Genomic DNA, 22,141 nt, shown 5'->3' on the forward strand with positions numbered 1-22,141 from the left:
TAACGTCCAACCAATAAAAACTCCTTTCTAGCCTAGCTTGCTAAATGAATATTCCTCGAAAATTGTGTATGCAGTTAATCGAGACTCGCAATTGGTCAATTTTTCAAATGTTTAAAAACTATTTCGCTTCATCGTGAATATTAGTCTAATGGCTGTACTTTCCACTGGAGCATCTTTCACACGCACGGGGATTAAATTTCGATGTTTCAAAGAAACTTTTCACAAAAAAAGACAGTACCTTGGATTTGGCGATGCAATGCGATCATCACATGACTTTCTTTTAGGAGGTTCTAGGACAAAAAATAATTTATTCAAAAAACGGGCTTAAATGTACATAGCCTGATGCCGCCGCAAGTGCGTGATGCACCATTATTGCGGGTAAAAACCGGAATAGGGAGCAAAGACAGATGTTGCAGGCGTATGATAGCCTGGCCTAATACTTGCCAATGTTCCCACGTCTTACAAGGATTTGATTCTTAAGAATGTCTTTCCGCCAACCGTATAGGGTAGTTATATAGGTACAAAATACAGTTTATCGAAATATCTTAAGAGGGTTTGCCACTTTGCTTTAAATACGTTCAAGAAAATCGCATTCTCATTTCTCACTTCACTTGATTGAAAATAGTATTCTTTCCATACCCTCTTTTGTTTCCAGTGAAGGATTTAGATCCCCATTCTCACTTGGTTTTACTACAGGTGAAAATAATTTTCTAACATTAACATCATAACAGCTCCAATGAGACTAATATGGATAAATTGGAAACAATATGATTATAAAGAATAGTTGAAAGAAACGTACATGCATTCGAGCTACCGCGGCGTATCGACTCGGGTCTCTAAAGTAAGAGATACATGAAATACATCAAGCTTCAGCGAACATTTCTTAAAAAAGGTCAACTGATTGTGAGAAAATTGCTTAGCAAGCAAAATACATGAATGCCAAAATCTAAGAATATAGCGAATTATCGCCTGTAGAGATCTGGGAAAAAACGCGGATACGGCGTTGCGGAAACGAATATTCAGCAGGCAAAGTTGTTCTGGCGGCGTGTGAACTGTATCATTGCTGATATTTTTATGCTAATATTGGTTTGTATTTGTAATTTATTCATTGATAAGCTATTGACGTTGGCCGGCAAAACTTTTCTTCCTCTAAGAAAATATACATTGACCAACCGTGACGATCCTTTCTTTCTTCTTTCCTGTGCACACTTCATCGATAGCATCAATACAGCGTAACTTGTGCACATTATATTCACATGCTAGAAAAAAGTGTTTACATTTGAATTTATTCAACAGCGTGTGCAACATTCTCCCACGCCAGATTCTTAATAAATATAACGTTTTACACAAAGTTCCCATTTCCCATGATGAACGAAATTAGTACACAATGATGCACAATATTAGACAAAAGGTAAACAGCCGATTTATTTATGTTTAAATATTTGTTTCTTTAGACGCCACGCTCAGATATAGTTTTGTTGTAATATTGTTATGCCTACCTTGACATTGGTAACCCTGGTGCCCAATTCCCCAAATTAACTGGCGACAAAGATGACAATACGTCGTGCTCGAGTAGACCGTTGCGTGAAACGAATGGTTTCTGGTAAGCTAATACACAAAAATATAACATATTATGATACATGCAGCGTATGCACCTCAGTGAACTATTTAACAAACATATATGTGATTTTGCTACTCTGAGTCACCAACCGGGCAAGCTGAAAAATTAGCTTGACCACGGTGGGAATCGAACCCGCGACCTTTGGTTTGCTAGTCCAATGCTCTTCCAACTGAGCTACAAGGTGAAGACGGTTCGAGTGGTTGATATTTCGGAACTGAGTCTTTTATGTTACATATGACGTATTACTTTCTACGTTACAGAGTCAGAGATTTTACATATTTTAAAACCTGAACAGTCCTAGTTTTTTCCCAATCGTTTGTAACCTACCTTCTTCTTATCTTTTTTTGTACTTCTTAAGAAACTAGCACCGCTCGGTTCTTTATGTATGAAGGTTTTGCACCTTTCTAGGACATTTGTATTCAAATTCGCTCCCTAAATAAGCACAGATAATTTAATTAACAACCGTGAAGACAATTCACAACATAAGAGCATCGATTAATTATTACTGCACCTTGTTTGTAATTCCAACATTCTTCATAAAGGTAGCAATGGACCACGACAGAGCCTCACTGGTTGCAGGAAAAAATACAGCACGTTGATCACCTTTTTTAACTCTTATAATACAATATCCTTGCATTCTTACCTTCTAAAAATCTGATTGATAACTTGTTCATCAGATGGTTTGAAATTCATTGGATCTGAAAGGTTCTCAACCTCATTCCTTCATTCAAAAACAAAACCAAAAGTTACAAATCCATAATCCCAAGAACACATCTACTGTAAATACTATTTACTGTATTTTTAATTGGATTGACAATTTCTTATGTTTTAGATGTCAAATAAAAAAGCTAGATATGTCAATAACTTACAGTAGATTATTTAAATGGTGAACCAACGTTTGTTCAACCACAGTAATCTCCTTGTTTCGATCCATATTGTCATCTAAATATAACCATAATTTATTTGTACGTACTATATATTGCCAGCAATGATTCAACATGTATATATATTCTGGATGACGAACCTTCCAGTTGATGATCTCCAAACAAACTGCCCAACCCAAGTGCTCGTTTGGCGCGAAAATCAGAGAGAAGGGCTGAGACGTCTTTCGCAGCAGCAGCCCTAAAATAATTTCATCCACTGTTAGAAAACTTCAACAGTAGTGAAATAATCCAAATATAAGTTTTACCTGAGAGGCTTTAGAAGCCCTCGGAGGGTCTCTTCACTACACTTTCCATTCGTTAGAGTGGATTCTGAAAACAATAGTACAGTTATAAATTATCATCTTCCCAAAATATTCGCGTCATCGTCTGCAAGGATCTTGAGTTGTTTATCAAAGTGCAATAAACTACAGCACAGTACAGACTACATCATGTTCCAAAATATACAGCAGCATAAACAAAGACAAATAACTTATTGTCTCACTTATTTTCTTCACCACTTCGCTCGTAGACTCATCATCAACTTTTAACGGCTGTAACAAATTGTTTATTTAGTTTGTTGTAAACACTCGTACCATTTTAATGAAAATGGTTTCTTAGTAAATCGTCAAAATTGGCATGAAATCGATGATCGATTTTATTAAATTTTGTAACGTAGCTCACCGCTCCATCAGCTAAAAAAGTGGAATAAATTTCGTAAATCCATCTTCTCATCTCTTTTGAAGAGCCGTCATCATAGCCATCAGTCACCAGCCAAAATAACTATAAAAATTAGTGTGATTTGTTTGTATATTGGTCAGAATGTACAGTCCAACAATATATGCAGGTGAATATGCAAAAAAACCCTAAAAACTAATATCTATTTTCCGTCCGTAAGGTGCACGTGCATGGAGTATATTAATTCTACGTACCAAACTTGTTGGATCACTATTTGAGATTGAATAGTGAAGGAACACTGCCATATGCGCTGAAAATAATATGAAGTACATGAGAATTTGATTGCTCGACATAATCATGTGGAGTATCACCATTTATGAAGGATATACGTTCATTGCAATGATCGTTGCAGTAGCATGGTGTCAGCTGACTCGTTCCCAGTCGTCTTTTTGATAAAATATACAGTTTTAGTATACACCCGACTATTGTCTATTACAAATCCTACATTCTGATTGGCTACCCAACTATTGTCTATTCGAGATGGTGAACGTTTGGGAAAAATTCGCTCGCGCGACCGTATAAAATTGAATTGATTAAATTCTTTTTCCGTGTAATTGCGGTGTATCGATTATTTTCTCGAAATTAATATATCTAGGTACACGGTGTATACTAAAACAATTAGACAACTCGCCTTCGTGGCTAAGGCATGTTTATACTTAAGAAAATTTATTCCAACTCACCTGGTTTTTTGTTAAGTAGAGTTAGGTCGTTAAATGGACCATGATCTTCGACCTAATACAGTAAAAAAACTTGTTACTGCATAACTGACCGTGATAGGTTTGTATAGAAATATTTCACAGAAATTATAATTATACGATCAGGCAGCCTTTGACTCGGCACCCTAGCTTTCATATCCATTCTCTCCCCAGCAGTCCAAAAATGTCTTTGCAGTCATCGTGCACGAAAGACAGAGGGACCGAGACCCATAAAACATGCATGCATACTTTTATGCGCCAAACACACGAGTATAAAAACCGTCTTTAACAATACTTAGGGGAGAGTAGGACTTGATTAGTGTTATAATCTAAACCTATTTATACCTTCTCGTCTTCCGAAGGAAAATCATCATCCTCAATTGACATAATTTGTTGTTGTGGACGAGCCATGTTTACTGAAGTTATTCCTGAATCGCTCAGATCTTCGCTATCATTTATTTCTCCATTCTCATTCAGCTTCGCCTCTTCGCTCTCTTTTACTGCTTTGTAAATATCTGATCTATAGCGGCTTGCTCCAGGCAGAGATTTCGACTATAATAAAAGATATTGAAAGTTCAGTTTAGAATACACTCATTGAAATATGTCAAGCATGGCCTATGGCACCTCGTGGAAAGGAATGGAGCTTCATGCTCCATGTAATTCAGTGCCACCTCACGATAACTCTTACCCGATTGGGCTGTCTTACTACAGCTTGTCTTCGTAAACCGTATGGCTTGGAAATGAAACTATCAGGTCTCTCTGACGATTGAAAAGTGAAGACTTCGGGCTATACAAGACGAATACAAATTGCTATACAACATGCTGTCGTCTCTTTAGGGGAAAGTCTAATATTATATATTATAAGAGTAGACGCAAAATTTACCGATTTAGGTGGTTCCTCAAAAGGATTTTCTAAGGGCTTTGTTGACGGAGATTGTGATGCAAGGGCATCTTGAAGATTGTCGTACAAACCAGTAACACTGGCATCAGTTTTATGTCGTTTGGCAGAACTTGGTTTTTGATAGTCCGCTGGGTCGCCGAACACTGGGTTCGTCGGTGAAGTTTCACCTGACAGATGTAGAAAATTTGTTCTATTTGACTAAAAAAAGAGAAAAGATTCATTAATTGATATATGCATAGTTTATCAAACGGAATTTATACGTCGTAAACACTGTATTTTTACGCTGTATATAACAAAAATGTAAAACAAATGTGAATTTGCGATAGCAGACTAACGTTGAAGAGCAAGAATTACGCAGACTTTTCGTTAAATCTAAAATACTTAGAATATAGCATAAAGCATTGCCTGAATGATGCAGGACTCTGTTAAAGAAATTCAATTCGATTATCAGTCAAAAAATGTTATAAAGGGCGATTTAAACTTCCTGCTCTATATTACAAGTGAAGATTACACATTAGCACTTTGAGGTTTACTGCATGCCGAGTATGCCTCATAGGAATTCATGACCGCTGAAAGTTATCAGCATAATATAAATAGACAATATCAACAGACGTTGTTTAAGGACTTTGTAAAAATTTCACCATGCTGAGGGTCAAGGACAATACCATTTGCGACTCATCAAAAATTTTATTCGTTTCTAAATATTAAACGAATTAAGTGATATTCAGGAAATGATGCAATAAGCCGGTGAATCTCTAACAATATATAGCATGCATTTTAATATCATAACGAAACACAAGAGAAAATAAACTTTTTCCAATTTGCCTAATTGCACACTGAACAACGGCCTAAAATTGAGGTGAAGAATTTAAGGCGAAATTGAGGTCAAGAATTTAATACAATACTTTGCACTTACATACGTATATGGGCGTGTTATTTTTTCAAGACTTCGCAGCAAATTAAGGAAAGTGTTCACATGCACTTAGAATATAGTTAAAATAGTCAACTTTGGATAGTCTCTAAACTCACAATCAATCGTACGTACATTTAGTTTATACACAATCCACATTCCGTCTCAGCATAAAGCAGTGGCAGTACGTTGGGTCATAATATTATCAAGTTGTACGTGTTCATGCATGTTTGCAGATATTGCTTTTTCTCGAAAAAACCGAATATTAACATTATCAATTTAGGTGTTTGCAAAGCCACATAGTTGTTTTATATCATTTTAACTATCTCTCATGCACTCTCCCTATCACTGTCACAAGAGAACTGCTCTTAAAGATGTATTCACTTTGTTTATAGTTAAATACTTGTAATTGCACACAACTCACAAGTATATTCAGAACTTATTCTAGCATGCATGCATGCACGACCTTATACGTGTCAATCACAGAATCTCACTCCTCTATTAACACGTTTGAAAGAAGCTTAATTGTTGCCCTCTATCAAAAACTTGGCACGAGCACAGGTATTCATTATCGTTATTAATATCATTGCTCATGCATTAAAATTCTATCAAATATATAAAAGTGAAATAATAACTAAGGTTGGAATTTCGGACGTTAATAAAACAATTGCATAAATGCCAAGACCAAAATTAAATATTTCACGAAACAGCTTATTGCAAATAAAATATCAGGGACAAAATGCAAATGCATGATGCTGCATTTATCATGAATTAATAGTATATTTGCCATTTTAGGTTTACTAAAAAAGTTTTCTCTGCAACATGCATAATTATGTTGTTGTTCGCTGAAATTCTTTCCTCATTTATCGCAGCTTTATGACGAAAAAACAGTAATGGACGACAATGTAAGAGATTACAAAACGATTATATATCAACCAATTGTTCATGAATGACCTACACGCACAATAGCATTGAAAGAAAGACTGACACATTACATACCGATAAAGCGTTTAATTCTTGTTCAAGCGCTTTTGCTCGTTTTCCTGACTCGGTTAGCTGAAATAAAAAGCAAGAATTCATTATTTCAAACTGACAAGTGGCTTATAATATACACCTGGCCAGAGTCGGGCGGATAATAAAGTAAATATATACGACAATATTACAATATATTAGATTTGTGTGAATGTGAAGAAAGCATCTCGTTTTGTTAATGACTGAATAACGAAAACTCGAGAATTACAGCATGCAGTCATACACTCGTATATAATCGTATATAATAACACCACATTCTATAATTTCTTGTTCCCACGACGACTATACGTGGCTGCGAAGATTTTAGGCAACACGCGTATATTTGAGTGTAAAAAAATACCACAATAGTGTCATTCGTACACTAATTCATCAACTGCGGCCATTATGACCACATAATAAACAATCCAAACAACATTATCGCATGCATTACGCGGTAACAATTTAAAAGTATTTGCCCGCTCGTTTCTGCCTAGAACGTTTTTAATATAAAGCGCTTCACGTATGAAGTGATTCTAGACTTCAAACAAACACAATATCCGGATTTAAAAATATCGTACATTTGAATCACTTAGCCTAAACCTTCGTCCAAGGTTCAGCATGGATTGCATCCATAATGGTTTCTTGATGTGATTATTGAATACAGGTATGGCTGGTAAACTTGCGCGTCTCTGACGACTTCGTGACGGTTTCATAGTTAAAAGCGTTCTTAATCAAATGATAAGAAATCCCCTTGGACTTCTCGAGCGGTATAACTGTATATATTGAAACGTATTCGAGAATTATCCAGCAGTGAAGTATTCACTTCCGACATTACGAAACATTGCATGAAGAACAGTCAAGAATGAAGTTGGTTTACAATTCCGAGACGATAATATTATTCCACCGATTCAACCCCACTTTTTTCTTTTACATTTACATTGTCTCTATTATAGCGCAGACATCTTTCCTGAAGATCTCGCACTTAGCGGACACTTTGAGCGTATGAAAAAAATTAGCATGTTTAATCAAGTATATCTATCATCCATAATAATGAACATTTGCCTAAAACAAAAGCAACGCACGGAAATTGACAGTTTACACTCGGAAACGTTATGAAAATGCAAAAAGATACGTAAAGTTTGTTCGATGTGGCTAAATTAACATAATTGGCAAACAAGCGAATATATCATTGCTTGTCTTAAATTTTTCCTGCATGCATTACACGTAGTGTTCATTTTTTTCTACTCAAATAAACAGAAGGGAAGCATCCAGCTAGCTGGATTCTTAAAAACAATACAACTTGAGGAACATGCAGGTTCTTTCAAATTGCATTTCACCAATGAAGAGCTTTGTATATTCGTTGTCGTCCTGCGAGGGCTCTATCTTGGAAGGTAAGCACAGTGATTTTGTACAAAAGTAAAATTATATTCTGACAACAGGAGGGAAGCAACACACTAAAGAAACTACAGGATATCTCGCACTACCATGGTTTTAACATGTTGATGCAGAATTTTTTGCAGTCAAAACGAAGCCAAGTTTGTATCAAGGACACAAGATCGTGCCAATTGAGTTTAGAACAAAGCTCTGTTTCTAAAAAGGCAAGGATATATTTATAGACCAGGTTATACCAATTAAAGTCTCTAATGTCTTTTATATTCTTTACCAAAACAAAAGATAAAAAGTTCAATTGTCCGTGAAGTCTCGAAATTAACATATTTTTGTTTGAAAATATTGCAGACAATTTTAAACTAACGTGACATGCAGGAAGATCTCTATAAATAAAAATATAAAAGTAGGAAAGTATCCGTGTTGTACATATACATAGCCGGGTGTCGAATGACCTAAGCTATATTCTCTAGAGTCTAGTGCTAAAAAAACCAGCCTCTATTTTAATAACAGTTTTTCAGACAAACTACGTCGACCTTATTAAATCACATTATATAAAATATACCCAAGTAAACATTATATATTATAGACCTTTGCACTTGATGCTTGTCAGCATGCCTTCTGAGTAATGTAATCGCCTCGGCTTTGCTGTTGAGCAATACACTTCTTAAATATTGGTCCAATATACTTTTCAGTTTTTTGTCTTATTTTTGATTCGCCATGTTATCACGTCCGTAAACTCTAGACAGTTCGTCTTTCCAGGCATCCATGTGATAAAATTAGCATGTACACTGACCAATGTTTTGAATCACGAGGACAGTAAATGTCCGAAAATAATGAAAGTGCGAGAAAAGAGAAAATGAGGAACACTTATAATTCATGTTTAAAGATCATCAAATTACGCAAATACTTTGATGAATATTAAAATATTCTTCGAAACTATATAGACAATGTTGAAATAATGTGAAATTTCACACATGGCAAATCCATGCAAATGTGCGATGAAACTTGTATTTATTATTACGAAAAGAGAACCGTGTCTGTTGAATTTCTTTGTGTACGATCAACTACACTGTTTATAGTCTTTCACCGCTCATTATATATTTATCTACCGTACTTGTGCTCCTATATCACGAATCACAAATGTATCTGTATTAAGATTTCGCTTTAAAACTATATTTTTATGAATAACAGCACATACCACTTGAGGTTTTTGATCGATGTCATCTCTTTATAAAGATTCTTTTTGAAAGCTATTTTATATAGCTTCATGTGTAAAACAAAGTCCAAGTCCAAGTAAACTAATATTTTGATTCCGAAAGTAAATATTTTCTTCCACAGCACTTCACTTTTATGGAGAGCATTGCCACATTTGTATACTTGTATGGTCTAAGTATTCTGATGAAATACTTTTGGAAAGCAATATACATGTGCCGAATCGAAAGGATAATTCACTGCTCAAAATTTACGATATTGAGGTGACTCCGCGTTAGTTTAGTTTTTCTCAAATACAAACAACGAAGAAGAAATCACAGTAAACTCGCCAGCCAACGTATTCCCGAGGGTAAAGCCAAGGAATGAGGTTGTATTTATATATAACGAACGTTTTGTGTTTTCAAGACACTCTATGAGATTGACGTTTGCGGCAAACGTCGAACCGGAAAGGAAGTTTTTAATTTCAAATGCTTTTACAATGCACCTGTTTTGGAACATTACAAACATCTGATTATCAAACGTCTGCGTATTTGGGAGTGATCTTGAAAGCAAACTAAGCAATAGTCACGTATTCGCCTAAGCAGTAAATCAGGATTTGGCAACTATCATGCTTTAACAACTGCATGAATGTTCTTGAAGTTTGTGTTTAAGCGCAAAATATATAAAACGTTCACTTCAAAACCAAAGGTGAAAAGGGTTCGTCAAGAGTGCTGCTTTGGTAAATTCATGACGTATCAGTATTCCGTTTGCTTTATAGAAATCAATGTTAAATATTATACATTTAACTTTAATAGTTTGTTGCTATTCTTCAAAACAGGTGCATCATCGTAAAAGCAGTGGTAATAGGATTTATAAAATCATGCAAGAATGCTTGTTAGTAATTTGACGTCGTTAACATCAACCTAAGGTCCCTATAGTAGAATACCTCTAATGTCTTAGGATTGAGATATGATCTGTGTGTGTGCGTGTTTATAATTATATACACTGCCTCTCTTAAGCGTAAAATAGTTTAATTCATTCTATATGCGCACGGATTATCAGATCGAAATATGAATTGCGTGGTAGAAGATGTCAACATGCTTGCATATACGTAAGCACTTTAGTATTGAAGTCAATGCAGAAAACCAGAATTCGACCTTTCTGGTAATTACGTCACAATTTCATTGTTTTCAACTCATTCATCTCTTCCATTTCAATTCTCAAGTAAAATGGATTACAAGTGTTGCCGTCTCAAAGCTATGTTCAAAGATTTAAACCATATCCTTCTTCAACACATGCATATATAAAGAGTCTTTTAGTATGCTAGTACTTTTAGTTTAGACATCATCATTATATTTATCAAGCATATATCGCACTCGATGTTACAATACTAAGAATTTTAATTACCTCTCTCTCGAGTTTTTCAGTTGGTTTGTCGTCGTACTGAGATTGGATGTTCTAAGTAACAAAAGAAGGAAGTTTAAAATCTTTAATACCTTAGCTCACCTTCCCAGAGTGTGCACGGTCTCAAAGGTTTAACACGAAAAACATTCAACCGATTTTTCTTTAGTTTTGAGAAAAGCTAAAGTCCAATGATACACAGTGGCCTGGCCAGCCTGACGATTTAGCCATGCTATGCAAATTTTATGTTATTATCTTTATTCATTTCTTTTGAAATTCATTGTTTTAACAGTCAATGTACACCAAAATATTAGCATAGCATGATTAATTGTCGTCGAGCTGGCTACGCCACTGATGAAACAATGGTTGAGAACCGCAAACCAAAGGGTTAAACGTTTTGGTGAGAATGGTAAAATTTCATATTCAGGGATAAAATTAATGCTTATTTCTTATATATATTTGTTTAGACAATAGATTTAGTTAATAGACTTATATAGATTTAGCGGACAGGAAGGAAAATGGAGATTTTAGCCCCGTTCACACTACACTAAATTTGTCGGCACGGCTAAAATGGGTACCCGTGCCAACTTCATCCGTGCTCGGCCTTTGTATTGGTAGCCTGAACATGGGTACCAATTTTAGCCGTGCTGTGCCATGACGATAAATTGACTGTAGTTTAAACGGGGCTTTTAAAACCTTTCGTTTCCATTCTTTTTTGCGTAATTCGTCATGCATGATTCGTCACCACTTAGCAAGTACAGTTAACAGAAGCAGTCGCCCCCCCTGGCACTTGCTCGGTGACGAATAATGACTAATGGCCCAAACGCAAAAAACAATAGAGAAGACTTCTGCATATATAGTATTCTGTGCCCCTGTGGTGCAACTATGAATTTGTGAAGACAGACAGCAGGTGCAACAGTACCTACAGAGTTGCACCTGCTGCACCCGAGATTCATGTTTCTCCAATTATTTAATAGAAGACTGTTACTAACGACTACATTACTGCAATTCAGCTTTGAATTCAGCGTTGAATTGCGGTTCGCTGATTGGTTTGATATCAAGCCGCTGCCATAGTAACGCGCTAACTTTATATTTCCTCCAACTCAAAACACGAGCAAATTTTGAAAGATTTCCGTTGCAGAACGCACCGTAAATTACCAGTGAAGTCTGAAGAAGGCGACTGCGGATTTTTTGCATTTGATAATAGTTTATCATGTTTTATTTCCTTTTTGTTTTGCGTTTATAATCCTTATTCAGGCTCCACTGTATTCTATGTATGGTTACTTGAACGAAGGATCAGAATTTTTTTTATTGGCACGACTATAAGCCATTTTCAACTAGACGAGACGCAAAGCGAAACCAGGTCAAAATTCGCCGCGAAAAGCTCGAATTTTAGCTTCCAAATTTCAGGAAGCGGATGCTTCCTGCTCTGTATCTGTTCGCGTGAAGAATGGGCCCAATTATGCTTGTGAAGATGGCGAAAATTGGAACATGTTGAATAGTACATGACATCGGTGGAAGGACCTGAGATTCATTTCTCGCAACGTTTCCGAACCTATAATTCTTGCAGTTGAACACAGTCAAATAATCCATAAGTTATAGCCGTACACTCTAAATCTCTACGTAGGTGTTCTAGAGTAGAAGTATTATATACGAAAGACCGCCGTCTTTAATTCTGTTCCTCTATTATTCTGCCTACGCACTTTTTCACACAGCTGTAATCGTTTTGGAAACCCTGCCTCATTCCCTAAAATCATTTATTCGATAAGGTTTGTTTTGGTGGTCGCTATCGTGTTGTCCTCCTTGAGTAGGATTCTAATCCTCATAAGAGAGTGACGAAGATACCTCTCGACCTCACCTCACTAATCCTCGAAACCGGTTTTATAGTTTCTCGTTGCCATGGCCAACACATTGCATGCAATACAAGCACGGGCTCGCTAATAAGTCGATATTGAGTCTACTTATTTGCAGCAGTTCCGTGGCAGGTGCCATCTATCTGTGATTCTTTGTAACTTTGAAATATATTTTTTGGTCTTTTGACGACCTGATCAGTGTATGCATAAAATGTTTTTTATGTCAAACAGCGGCTAGGACTCAGCTGCTTGGAACCATGTTCAGAAATATAGCAGCTTTCACTTCATGCTTGCTACTTAAAGCAGAATCGATGAACAAAACAAGACACTTAACGTTCGTAGACTTATATATGTTCTCAGGCTGTGCTAAATGAGAGGTTTATAAAAAAGGCTTTTAGTTCCATTGTAAGCCAAACAGATGGGATTTATGGACATATATAACGGGCTAAAATACATTTCGGCTGGCAATTTCTTCATTTTACCCAGCAAAATATACCGTAATGGCCGCCAGATTTGTTAAAACGTTATTCGTGGAGATAAGATGGATGGAAAGTACAAAATAATGTCGCGTCTCCACTGAATTTCCCACGAATCAATCAATATTATTTACTTACCTTTATAAAAAGCTGTTCCTGCTCTAGATAACGACGAATAGTCTTGATTCGTTCTTCCACGTTATCCCACTATAAAGAAACGTAGTCAAAACTTTATAAATATACATACAGCATTAGGTTAAAAATTATTATTTATTTTGAATTATCCATTGAAAAAATATTGAAAAAAATATTCGCCGATATTCAACCTAATAGTACTAATTCATCTCGGGGTGTAACTGAAAACGAATTCTACGGGAAACATTCTATTTCGAATACGAAATTGCAATTTTCTACACTGAGATTCTAGGAATCGTTGTTGTATAGATGTTAGTTTCAGCGGCTCCCAGCAGGATGCGAGATCATCACTTTGAGACTTCACTTCAATCGTATGTTAACTTAACTTCAATCGTATGTTATCGTATGTTATTCCCCTGGTACAAAAATTGTGTTTAAAGTTTATTTTCCACTTAATCATTACCTGTCGCTACATATACAGAGACTAGTGGAGTAATGGTGGCTGTGGAACAATCTAAGTTTATCTTATCATTAGTGCATGTGGGGTATGCAAATCAGTCTTTTAATTGATCACAGAGATATGCTCGTATACTCTTTTAACATCTACTACTTGTCGTAGTTTAAAATCTACTACTTGTCAAGGAATTAAGTTCTCGATATAAATCGTGTTTATCGATTTTTTGACGCACATTTGAACAGGCTGTTAATAACAATAATTATATATGCATACGCCATGCATGGAGCCTGGTTGAGACCGTCACTAGAGTAGTCTTCGAGGCGAGGTTGTCCAAGTCAGTCTCAATATAAACGGGTGATCTACCGCATGCATCGATACAGCGACAGTCAAAATGTTATTCACATACACAAATGACTACTGGCACTTGTGACAAGGGAACAAAAATTCTTAGAACTATTGTGAACCAAACTAGATCGATTAATGCATATAAACTGTATTAGCGGAAGCATAGTGTATATATATGCAGATAAAGGAAAGGATGTGCATCTTAAACCAATGAACTAATATTTTAGTGACTAAGATTCGCGAGCAATTTATTGTGAACAACGGATTTGAATTCAAAGAGAAGGAGCTTAAGAAAGGTATTTATTATGTCCAAACAATTGGCAAACAAACAATCTACGGTATGATGGTCATATACGCGTCACAGCGATATCCATATACATTGGATTGAAGAATATATATATATAGTAACAACTGAGCCTGTATTTTTTTTTGGTTTCATGGTTCAAATTAAAGCACCGCCGTGCAGTGGGTTAAATGAAAAAAGATGATTTTACATGATCCTTTATATTCGTTCAATATTCGCTGGACAGTCGCCATAGCTTGTACCCACTTGACCTGCCGAATACAGTATTTGCTAAACATACGGGCAGTTTGAACCTCAAGGCATCAGGATATCACTGAATACAAGAAATGCAACTCACCGCTACCTTGTTTTCGTCCAAATGACAAATTAAAGAGCTGTGATCTCGAAAACGGTCAAACCATATTTTAAAAGCTAGCTTCATCGCGTGATCCTCACGGAACAACAAAACACTTCGACAATGTTTACAATAGGTTCAATTATAAAATTGCCGTAAATTGCTTGGTTTGATTATCACTTGCACATATCCCAATTAAAATGCCTTTATGTATATGATCGTTGATTTTACCAATGCAACGCCTCTTATAAATCCGCATTAAGCAAGAAACTATATAGTATGGAAACAAACTACCCAAAACGTTGCCGAGTAGGATATGAAGGAAACATCTGGACTATGCTGGCATATCCTGTTAACACTACCTACGCCTTCACGCATGCATTTATAAATCGAAAGACTATTTATAGAGATAGGGGTGTAGACAAGGTTTCGATGGTTAATTGATGTTTTGTTACATTCTATGGCTACCGTATAAAGAGACATGATCGTCAGGAAATTTGCCAGCGAAAGTTCTTAACGTTTTCATAGTTTCAAAGCTTTCTGATATATAAAACCGTATTAAGTTTTATCATTAAATGGCGAAAGAAAGCAGCCTTCTTTACTTCCAACATTATTTGCAATTGCGTGCAATTCAATGGCTGCATGTCTTACATGGCTACAATCCAATCACGATTTACATGCAATATTGAATTGACCAACGAGAAATATAAACAAATAATTTAAAAGTCAATAGTTCCTTTAAAAAGCTACATATAATTTCATTTAAGCAAACATACTGGGGGATATTTCTTTCGGTAAATGTTACTATAACTGCCCTGTCGTCACAACCTCAGAACGTTGCTTCAATCGATCTCAAGATCATCTTTTCGACCGTCAATTCCTCTTGTAAGAGGAATTGTATTATAGACACAAATTACTTATATCTATCACTTACTATATCTCCTTCTGATAGCTATAAAATATACATTCCAATTAATAAGAATTACCTTCAATCAAGATGACCTTCTATTTAGGATGAATTGCAGATTATAGATTCAAGAGATATTTTTTATCAACAACAGAGGGAAATTTACACCTTATGGCTTAGAACCACGTTCCATATTACATACAAAGATTTTGCATTAATTACACGCTCAATCGAAGGTCTACAATGTCAATGCGCTAAGAAACACCCACAACCAAAGATGGTGTGCTATCTTTTGTAGAAAGAAAATGCAGTCAAAAATTCAGTATAACAAAAGCAGAGGTTGAGACACAATTCGAGCAAAGTGGAGTGAAATAGCTTCAAGGAATGCTTCTCATTCAGTTCTGTTTCCTGCCAGAAGCCTTCTTTTTAAACCATCCATTATGCATCCGCGCGATTAATTTTTTTTAAGGCTGCTTCGCCCGCACTGGAAAAAACGGATGAAAATCCTCGACTTAGCAAAGTAACAGTGCCACGCATGCACTAAGCATATGGAACGATATCCGTCTCATGATCAGTGATCTGTCGTGTTTTATCTGCATTTCTGGAATACCTTATTCTTTTGTTTTGATCTGTTGGTAGTGACGCGCAGATGACGTACGATATGATGTGAAGTTTAATTAAAGAGACAATAGAATTTCAATTATTTTGCTGTTATTTCACACTACATTTCCTTACAACACCGTAACAGGACTTAATTCCTTATAAACCAAAATTCTTTCTTACGTGGTTTTTGGTACACTAGAGACTGAAAATGGAATAAATTGTCCTACTTCCAGTTGTTTGAGTACAAAACTGGTACAAAAAAGTTCAAATTAACTAATAATTTTTCAAATTTCGCACAAATGTATACAAATTCTTCATAAGTGTCTTAAACTACGGCAGTTTTTCAGTATTTCCGCGTTACACCAATAAGGTCGCAATCACTGAATGTGGTACTTCGCACTTCAATCAATCTTAAGCTTATACGCATGTGCCTTTTAAAATTCAGTTGACTCAAAGAATAGATCCATGTGATATGATGTTCAAAGGAATAGGCGCTTTTAGTGTAAATGTAAACTTGTTGTATAGTCTATTGCACATTAAGAGTCGAGGTAAGAGCCTTCTGATGATGCTTCAAAACATCAACTAGTATTGGATTGTAAAGTAATATTGAAAATCTAAACACAACATTAAAACCACATTCTACAGTGACACGGAAGGTATAGATGATAAATATTTTAAACAATTATATACTATTATAAATTGGAGTGTAAATGAAATGTAATATAAACAAATTATGTGATTTTTACGCCTCGCGTCGTTTGTCACAAAACACCCTGATCAATGATGTCAATATGAAAACCAAACAAAACGCACTTATCTATTTGCCTTTTACAGAAAACTAATCTAATTTTTAAATGAATGGAGTGCATACATATAAAGCCAGGCAGGATATGTGAGTCACTTTCTAAATATAGTGATGATACCAAAAGCCATCGACATGATTCATGTAACCATGACTAAAGAATAACATTGCGCAAATTATACTTTCATGCAATCATAGAAGCGAGGGTCTCGCGCATAAAATATTTCAGGATTTTGAAGCACCATGGAACAGTACGAGCCCATCATCACTCACTTCATGTCACATGAAATACATTAACTGATACGTATTGCACACAAGAATATCCCATTATAAACACCAATGCCAAGGTTATACAGATACAACCCAGATTTTCTTTAAATATTGAATCTATTTCATTTACGTGCATATCTTATAATTACACATAATTCTTCTGATAGCATATAGCAGACATGAACGCTATACTAAAATAAACCTATGATTATCCATAGAAATTGTGGTGCAATAATCATGAAATCGATATCTTAGTTGCACTTAACCTGCTAGCAATCAAGAGGGGCCTTACCGCGTCCCAATAGCTATTATGTAAAAAAGAAATGACGATTATACAGAAGATACATAATTTGACCAGTATTTCGTTAAAAAACTTAAAATGAGGGTTTATAAGGTGCAATTTTTCACACAGTAATAACGAGTGCTCTCATGGTACATCTGCTTTTGATCAGTATTTAATAATTCTAACCCGATCTTCAAGACAAATGCCGAGTCACATAATGACACTTGTAATACATAAGATTTAGGAACACATCGTGAGTTTGCGCATTTGTAGCTCCCCAACAGTCTATCCAAGGTTTAAGCTGGCTCGTGAGTCAACGACAATACCATGAAACCAAGTTAAATAAGAAAATATACCGTCAGTTGAGATAATTGATACCAATGTTTATTGTCGTGATTGATTTTGATGCGATCAAACTTGCACGGTTTATGAACAGACAAAACACTTCAACGAATGAAATCAAGAATTCTGAATACTAAATACTTACCAACCTCAGTTCGTTTTTTTGAAGATCGTAAACTTTGTCTTCTGATAAAGTAATCAAATTTCGCGATCTTCAGCATCTTTATTCACGCATAATGTACATACGGAAGCTAATTTGCTTTGAACGCCAGACTGGACATTGGTTTCATATTTCTGGGCGAGACCTCGCAATCATAATTACAGTACGATCAAATATCACAATTAATTAATAAGCCTCAGAGCCAAAGATAGCGTATCAATGAATGCATATCAACATACATAATAATAGTAAAAAGAGCAAGTAAAGCTGTTTAACTCGTCCTTGAGATTATGCCACCGGATTATGACATATCATGGTAAGATGCAACATGACACTTAAAGTTCGTTTAGCAATTCTAGAAACCCAAAGAAAGTTTGGAATTTTCTCATTAATACAAAATAACCAAAGGATGATATCTTTGTAGATAGATTAAAAACAATTAATTTTGTATTTCTGAATAATAAAGAAGTGTTTTTGGTTAAGCGATATTGCATGGCGACCATGCATACATGAAGCGCATGATTGCATCATCTAGGCCGTTTGGAAATAACGCTATGGTTTCTATCTGTCATACTATATTTACACAGAGAAAACAAAGCCTGAAAACACATATCCAGGAAACCCAGCTTGTATTTCTATATTTTATTTTTGGCACTTCACTCGATGTAGGTAAATTCTGGAGGATTAAATTATCTTAATCCTATACACATTAACCACGCTTACTCTTGTCAGCTATACCTTTGTAGCTCAGTGGCAAGAGCATTGCACCGGCATCGCAAAGCCGTAGGTTCGATTCCTGCCGGAGGACCTATAGTTGACTCATTTTTCCATCAACTGTTCCTGGCTTGAATTTGAAGTGTGTATAATTCTACTCGAAATTAAGACCCTTTAAAACTCTTGTATACTTTTATATTATTTTGTTGGTTGTTTGATATTTTAGAATAGGCCGGGTCTTCTACTTCTGATCGTCATTATTTTCCTCCGCGTTTAGGACATACTTGCGAAACTGAATATCAAAAGTCTGAACAAACTTTTGAACAAAGAATGTGGACTGATAAACTTGAGCTTTATATCAATTACGCGACCATGAGCCATGAGGGAAATATATAATTTTTTAACCTAAGCCTTTCAGACTTAGTCGTTAAACGTCGTTAAAAAAGATGTTCGATCAATTCGATCCATATCTTTCCTTATTTCCCTTGAGGAAGTTATATCCGAAGATATAATGCATAGAGATTTGGGTAGTCTATTAATTTAAACTATAACTGCACACCAAGTGTTTTTTTCAATTGGAGACCACCACCTCATCACACCATGTGTATCGTGATTTCCAGCTACAATCGTTTCCAAATGATTGTATTTAACAAATACGTTAAAATACATCTCTTTCGAGATACGTCATTAAACTAACAACCCGTGTTCTTGCTTTTGTGCCACTCCCCCAAGTTATATTAACCTATATCCTAAAAATAGCTCGTCTCACATAAACTATCACTTTGCGTCAGCGAAGATAGGAAACACGATAAAATGCATGAGATTATCAAAATTCAACATCATACAATCGGCAAACAGCTCTAACCGTAACCATATCTATTATACTGAGGTTCAGATTTGATTTAAATGACACATCTAACAATCAAAGGCAGCATAGTTCCTTCGGATGAGCCTTTTCGAAATAATAGCAGAGGACTGGTGATAGTGAGATTGACAATGCACCGTGGGACAGTTCTGGCACGTAAACCGAATATAGTTACGGCTATACTTGCTATGCATTCTTGCAATCATTAGCAATTGATATATAGATAATATAGAACAGGATAAATGAAATGAAAAAACGGTGTACAACATAAATTAAATATGAAGGAGGGAATTAAGAGCATACGAATGCTGACTCAGAGTACAACAATAATATAGACCTAGATCTTTATATACCTATATTTAACTGTCTATTAATTATGAATTTTCATATACATTGGAGTTTTCAGCTGAGATTGATAACCCGTGAAGGTTTGTCACTTGCAAAATAAATAATATCTTTAACTATTTGTTAAAGTGAAATAAACTCTACGAGTGAAATATATCAGCTTACGTGAGTGTTATTGAACACGTAACAATACTTAACCAAAGAACTGCTACGATACTCCAACAAAGCAACGTATTCCATCAAAACAAAGTGGTTGTCAAGTTTTGAATTTTACAACTCTCCTGAAGAGCATTATGATACCAGTATTCTGATTCTCATGTAGAACTTAGCATTATGAACTTCCCATTATCGTACAAGCGCTATACAGTATACTCCCAAATCTTCTCACGGACCTACATCAGTTAATGCATTTCTTGCTCCTTACAAGGGCAGGTGATGCCGATGCATGCATGTTTACAATCATAAACTTGTCGGGAACTGCGCTTTCGATATGAGGCTATCCATCGTAAAATCTTAATTATTTTCACTTTTCAGAGTTCAAAAACCTCGCTCTGAGGAAAAAGCTTAGCACTATAATCACGAGTCGAACTTTTCAGTAATGATTTTAGTATGATTAACTTCTGATACCAGGTAAGAAAATAGATAGACTACTTTATCAAAAAAAATATGAAAGATTGATCTCTATTTTTAAAAAATGCAGAAAATGAAATGGAATTCGCCTTTGCCCCTAAAACATTCCTTATCCTAATATGTATTCTTCTGCAAGCCCTTCCGTAAGTGATTTATTGTCGTCGCCTTGATATCTCGAACGACTTTCAAACCAACGAAAATGTCCCTCGGCTGAAAATGCCCGAAATAAATATAAATACCAGTTACTTACAGTTGGTGACGTTGGCGAGACAACTCCAGGACTAACAATTCCTCCACCTGGACTTCCTATATGAAAGAAGGCAACATTCTTCATACGAGTTTTGGCATGCGACATCAGTTTAAAAGATAATCATACCCGCCCATAATGTCATACATATTGATTCAAAAAATGTACTCGACGAATTGCCTGTACTGGAATGCAAAGACGGCGCCAGTGACGGGGAGTCAGTCTAGGCGTAGCCATATAGTACAGCAGGTACGGTAGGCAACAAAATAAGATGGTATGGATGGAATGGTAAGAACGAAACGAAGCAAAATGGTAACAAGGAAATTGGAAATATGAATAAAGGTGAAAATTGATTGATGACCTATAAAATGGTGAGCTAAATGCTAAAGAAATTTTGGTAAATATGGGTACCTTAATCTCTGATTACCCTGCATTCTGCATGGGGGAAGGGGAGTGAAGGGCTGTTAACAGACTTTTTAAGAATGTAAACGAAGAATATAGACTTATAATAAAAAGAGACTTGAGGAAGAAAACTTACCACTTCCAGAATTCCGTGTCGAGTTAGGAAGTTTACCAAGTAAAGTTAGAGCAACATATGACCCTGATTTAATCAAGCTCACTACTTCTTTATGATTCGAGTTCGTCACAAGAGTTCCATTAACCTTGAAAAAATCAATAAATATTTGGTTCAATGGTCATGTTATCTGCCGATTTATCAATACCTAGTTTTAGTTAACAGTTAGTCAATATGATTATCTGATAAATTCTTGTAAAGGGATACACCCTGCTATTCACGTTTAACCTTCGTTGCACACAGCTAGATTACTAATGAGAGATTTTGTTTAATGTATCAGTTTCAACACTTGACGATATATACATTAATGTTAGACGTTATGCAATAAATGAACAGTTTTTGGGGCAGATGACATGAACCGTGCCTAAAGTGTGACGTAACTTGTGCATTTAAAAATACTAGCAAGAAATACGTATGTTAGTTAGTACGTACCTTGACAATCTTGTCACCAACCCGAACTCCAGCACGATATGCAGCACCTCCTATAAAAGCGGGTGGATAAGCTGTTATAAATTTTTTTATTGAAATATAAAAACTACGTATTTATCCTTTGTCATCTCAGAAGAAATTCAAAAATAGTACCATAATGTTGACAAAAATAAGACATCCCCTCACTATATCACTTCACGTGCGTTTGCGGAATCAAAACCATCTCATTCTTTTCGATAACCGAAGCGATTCATTTGATTTACTCCCAGTGGTCTCCGCATATACACGC

At 35.7% G+C, this 22,141-nt stretch overlaps 1 protein-coding gene and 1 non-coding gene across 4 annotated transcripts in view; both read right to left on the reverse strand.

The window, feature by feature from the left end:
* LOC114524429 (rho guanine nucleotide exchange factor 12-like) overlaps window positions 1-22,141 on the reverse strand; it is a 37,486-nt gene that overhangs the window by 10,430 nt on the left and 4,915 nt on the right. The window contains exons 4-27 of one of the 3 annotated variants that reach the window (XM_028545502.1): window positions 21,856-21,905; window positions 21,388-21,511; window positions 20,853-20,908; window positions 13,245-13,313; window positions 10,784-10,834; window positions 6,785-6,841; window positions 4,858-5,073; window positions 4,663-4,761; window positions 4,320-4,526; window positions 3,960-4,011; window positions 3,474-3,529; window positions 3,226-3,324; window positions 3,047-3,095; window positions 2,811-2,874; window positions 2,646-2,743; window positions 2,491-2,563; window positions 2,265-2,342; window positions 2,133-2,190; window positions 1,949-2,053; window positions 1,500-1,608; window positions 1,174-1,259; window positions 800-836; window positions 640-690; window positions 239-290 (exon numbers count right to left, since the gene is read on the reverse strand). In XM_028545502.1, coding sequence (XP_028401303.1) covers window positions 239-290; window positions 640-690; window positions 800-836; window positions 1,174-1,259; window positions 1,500-1,608; window positions 1,949-2,053; window positions 2,133-2,190; window positions 2,265-2,342; window positions 2,491-2,563; window positions 2,646-2,743; window positions 2,811-2,874; window positions 3,047-3,095; window positions 3,226-3,324; window positions 3,474-3,529; window positions 3,960-4,011; window positions 4,320-4,526; window positions 4,663-4,761; window positions 4,858-5,073; window positions 6,785-6,841; window positions 10,784-10,834; window positions 13,245-13,313; window positions 20,853-20,908; window positions 21,388-21,511; window positions 21,856-21,905 — 1,996 coding nt within the window. Of the gene's footprint in view, window positions 1-238; window positions 291-639; window positions 691-799; window positions 837-1,173; window positions 1,260-1,499; window positions 1,609-1,948; window positions 2,054-2,132; window positions 2,191-2,264; window positions 2,343-2,490; window positions 2,564-2,645; window positions 2,744-2,810; window positions 2,875-3,046; window positions 3,096-3,225; window positions 3,325-3,473; window positions 3,530-3,959; window positions 4,012-4,319; window positions 4,527-4,662; window positions 4,762-4,857; window positions 5,074-6,784; window positions 6,842-7,374; window positions 7,805-10,783; window positions 10,835-13,244; window positions 13,314-18,037; window positions 18,157-20,852; window positions 20,909-21,387; window positions 21,512-21,855; window positions 21,906-22,141 lie in introns of those variants that run through there. The other 2 variants (XM_028545503.1, XM_028545504.1) reach the window with 2 other exon arrangements.
* Window positions 1,733-1,805, reverse strand: Trnaa-agc. Its single transcript has one exon. It is a non-coding gene; the product is annotated as a tRNA-Ala (tRNA).

This window comes from Dendronephthya gigantea, unplaced genomic scaffold (genome assembly GCF_004324835.1).
Source record: "Dendronephthya gigantea isolate DGI-Jeju-01 unplaced genomic scaffold, DenGig_1.0 000031F, whole genome shotgun sequence".
NCBI classification, from domain to species: domain Eukaryota; kingdom Metazoa; phylum Cnidaria; class Anthozoa; order Malacalcyonacea; family Nephtheidae; genus Dendronephthya; species Dendronephthya gigantea.